This window comes from Limulus polyphemus, unplaced genomic scaffold (genome assembly GCF_000517525.1).
Source record: "Limulus polyphemus unplaced genomic scaffold, Limulus_polyphemus-2.1.2 Scaffold11981, whole genome shotgun sequence".
NCBI classification, from domain to species: Eukaryota; Metazoa; Arthropoda; class Merostomata; order Xiphosura; family Limulidae; genus Limulus; species Limulus polyphemus.
The window spans coordinates 9652-14153 of record NW_013677591.1 but is presented as its reverse complement, the minus strand read 5'-3'; the positions used below and the strand labels follow the sequence as shown (position 1 = coordinate 14153).

The following is a 4502-nucleotide window of genomic DNA, read 5'->3' as shown; positions in this document are numbered from 1 at the left end:
TTAGGAAACAGTGGTACTAAATAATATCATTATTATGTAAATATGGACCACAGTATTAACAGGTATATCACACATTTAGGAAACAGTGGTACTAAATAATATCATTATATATAAAAATGCACCACAGTATTAACAGGTATATCACACATTTAGGAAACAGTGGTACTAAATAATATCATTATATATAAAAATGCACCACAGTATTAACAGGTATATCACACATTTAGGAAACAGTGGTACTAAATAATATCATTATATATAAAAATGGACCACAGTTTTAACAGGTATATCACAGATTTAGGAAACAGTGATACTAAATACTATCATTGTATATAAAAATGGACCACAGTTTTAACAGGTATATCACAGATTTAGGAAACGGTGATACTAAATACTATCATTTACTTGAGTAATGAAGCACATGACACTAACATAATAATAGATAGACAAACAACAATATAAGCATAAGGAAGAGTTTTACTGATGATGGAACAAAAGATTGGTCTGTCTTCTTCAGCTATGATCTGTACTTAGCAATACAAGGTTTTTATATATATGTAGTTGCAAAAAGAAAGACACAAGGATTAAATATGAAAGAAATGATGTCAGAAGGTGACAGGATATAGGTCAAGTGTACGAGCAGCAAATAGACTTTGCCGAATACGGCTGATGTTGCTAGGGCCATTATCATGGTTTAGTAAGAGATCGTTTGCTTTGATGATTTCTATAGTTTCTAACCAGTCTCTTTCCATTTTAGTTTTAGGTTGGTGTAGGAAAAGAACTTCATCGCAAAGTATTTTGTGACTTGTTTCAAATTGATGACATGTTAAAGTGGATATCTGGAATTCACCTCTACGAATGTGACCTTTGTGTGCTTTGCATCTCATTTCTAAGGAATGCGATGTTTGTCCTGTGTATTTCTTTCCAAATTCACACGAGATACTAAATATGCCATGCTTTTGTTCCTTTGGTAATGATTCTTTCTGGTTAAGTAGTAAGGTGTTAATCTTATGTGAAGGTTTGAACACAGTTTTTACATCAATGCTCAAGTTATAAATTTGTTGGGATGAAATTCCTCTCCTACATCCACCCAAACCTAAAAATGAAAGAGACTACTTAGAAACTATAGAAATCATCAAAGCTGACACATTTCTCACTAAACCGTGATAATGGTCCCAACAACACGATTCGTACTTAGCAAGGTCTATTTGCTGCTTGTACACTTGCCCTCTACGTATATTATGTCACCTGCTGACATCATTTCTGTCACACTTAATCCTTGTCTTTGTAACTAACTTTAAACCCTGTATTGCTTAGTATATATCATACCTCAACACAGACAGACCAGTGTAGTATGTTCCACCATCAACAAAACTCTTCATTATGCTCATATCATTGTTTGTTATTAAATACTATCATTATGTAAATACGGACAGCAGTTTTTACAGGTATATCACAGATTTAGCACAAAGTGGTAATTAATACTATAAATTATTACACATTATGTACAACAGTTTTTACAGGTATATCAGTTATTATGTAAATATTAAAGGTGAGGAAAAACACTATTCAATGGAGGTATTATGAGGATAAAGGTAATCCATCTGGGTCACTGACAAGTACAATTATTAGTAAGGTGGTTGAGAATAAAGGTAATCCATCTGGGTCACTGACAAGTACAATTATTAGTAAAGTGGTTGAGAATAAAGGTAATCCATCTGGGTCACTGACAAATACAATTATTAGTAAAGTGGTTGAGAATAAAGGTAATCCATCTGGGTTACTGACAAATACAATTATTAGTAAAGTGGTTGAGAATAAAGGTGATCCATATGGGTCACTGACAAGTACAGTTATTAGTAAAGTGGTTGAGAATAAAGGTAATCCACATGGGTCACTGACAAGTACAGTTAATTGTCAAGTGACAGAGAAGAATGTGTAACTAAAATATTCTGGAATTGTTCAATTGTTTCAGGAAGCTTATGCCCATGGCTGTAGAAACGTTCCTAAGTTACACTTGTAAGATAAAAATTGTTTGGTACTTACCCACTTAGTAAGATACTTTCTCAATCTATACTAAACTGAGCATGCAGCAAAGTTAAATGTCTTATTTCGTAGCTAAATATAATAATAACAATAGTTCAGAACATGAAATGAAATGTTCTTATTTTCACTTTCTTACCTGCAAATCGATTTGTCAGAAGGACAATATTAGTTATGCAAAAAACAAATCTCCCCAAACAGTTTATGAAATATTCTAATGAAAAATAAGTCTCATGTTTTCACTAGGTTCAGTAAAAATAAATACAGGGTAAGAAGAAGCTAATTTTGTAATGATGATGTTCACAGACATGCAATCCAAAGGATATCAACTTGTTATAAAGAACTTTAGCATACTATCATTATTAACAATACAAAGTTTGGTTACTTTTATCTTCTGATTGATTCATAAGCAAAGACCACAATATTCCAATTAAAGGCTATCATGCACCAGATAATCTATAAATTAATTGAGTGAGGAAATGTCCTTCAGCCTCCAATAAACTTGTATAAACAGTTGTTGTTTAACACTTACAAAAAAAAACTCAATTATCAACAAGAATAAGCAGCTACCTGACCTACTCACAAGTACCAAGAACACAAGAATAAGCAGCTACCTAACCTAAATACCACCATCATCATCAACAATAAGTTACTTAATCTGGTGAATACCACCATCATCATCAACAATAAGTTACTTAATCTGGTGAATACCACCATCATCATCAACAATAAGTTACTTAACCTGGTGAATACCACCAACACCGATGGTCATGTGCCACTAAACAGGAATGATGACATGAAAAGTATGAAGATTTACTTATTTAACTTCTTCAGTGTTTCACTAAATCACAGCCGTTTGTAAACATGATAAAAATGTGCAGATTAAGCATTCACAGGAAAAGTTTCAGTCGTCCAATAATGGTTTAGTTACCAATAATGGTAACTAAAATGTAGTTTATTACCTCTATTTTAAACAGTTGCTGTGTTCCTGCATCCTACACAAGTTTTAGCCTAGGGTATTCCATTTTAAACAGTTTCTGTGTTCCTGCATCCTACACAAGTTTTAGCCGAGGGTATTCCATTTTAAACAGTTTCTGTGTTCCTGCATCCTACATAAGTTTTAGCCGAGGGTATTCTATTTTAAACAGTTTTTATAAAATAGAATACCCTAGGCTAAAACTTGTGTAGGATGCAGGAACAAACAGTTTCTGTGTTCTTGCATCCTACACAAGTTTTAGCGCAGGGTATTCTATTTTAAACAGTTTCTATGTTCCTGCATCCTACACAAGTTTTAGCCTAGGGTATTCTATTTTCAACAGTTTCTGTGTTCCTGCATCCTACATAAGTTTTAGCACAGGGTATTCTATTTTAAACAGTTTTTATGTTCCTGCATCCTACACAAGTTTTAGCCTAGGATATTCTATTTTAAACAGTTTCTGTGTTCCTGCATCCTACATAAGTTTTAGCCTATGGTATTCTATTTTAAACAGTTTCTGTGTTCCTGCACCCTACACAAGTTTTAGCCGAGGGTATTCTATTTTAAACAGTTTTTATGTTCCTGAACCATACACAAGTTTTAGCCGAGGGTATTCTATTTTAAACAGTTTCTGTGTTCCTGCATCCTACACAAGTTTTAGCCTATGGTATTCTATTTTAAACAGTTTCTGTGTTCCTGCATCCTGCAAAAGTTTTAGCTGAGGGTATTCTATTTTAAACAGTTTCTGCGTTCTTGCATCCTACACAAGTTTTAGCCTAGGGTATTCTATTTTAAACAGTTTTTATGTTCCTGCATCCTACACAAGTTTTAGCCGAGGGTGTTCTATTTTAAACAGTTTCTGTGTTCCTGCACCCTCCATAAGTTTTAGCCTAGGGTATTCTATTTTAAACAGTTTCTGTGTTCCTGCACCCTCCATAAGTTTTAGCCAAGGGTATTCTATTTTAAACAGTTTCTGTGTTCCTGCATCCTACACAAGTTTTAGCCGAGGGTATTCTATTTTAAACAGTTTTTATGTTCCTGAACCATACACAAGTTTTAGCCGAGGGTATTCTATTTTAAACAGTTTCTGTGTTCCTGCATCCTGCAAAAGTTTTAGCTGAGGGTATTCTATTTTAAACAGTTTCTGTGTTCTTGCATCCTACACAAGTTTTAGCCTAGGGTATTCTATATTAAACAGTTTCTATGTTCCTGCATCCTACACAAGTTTTAGCCTAGGGTATTCTATTTTAAAAAGTTTTTATGTTCCTGCATCCTACACAAGTTTTAGCCCAGGGTATTCTATTTTAAACAGTTTCTGTGTTCTTGCATCCTACACAAATTTTAGCGCAGGGTATTCTATTTTAAACAGTTTCTGTGTTCTTGCATCCTACACAAGTTTTAGCCCAGGGTATTCTATTTTAAACAGTTTCTGTGTTCTTGCATCCTACACAAGTTTTAGCGCAGGGTATTCTATTTTAAACAG

At 33.7% G+C, this 4502-nt stretch overlaps 1 protein-coding gene across 1 annotated transcript in view; it reads right to left on the bottom strand.

Moving 5' to 3' along the window:
* Positions 1-605: 605 nt before the first annotated feature.
* The window catches only part of LOC106476887 (lisH domain-containing protein C1711.05-like), a 12930-nt gene continuing 9033 nt past the window's right edge, over positions 606-4502 (bottom strand). Inside the window, exon 4 of the mRNA XM_013937503.1 lies at positions 606-1096. Coding sequence (XP_013792957.1) covers positions 606-1096 — 491 coding nt within the window. The remainder of the gene's footprint in view (positions 1097-4502) is intronic.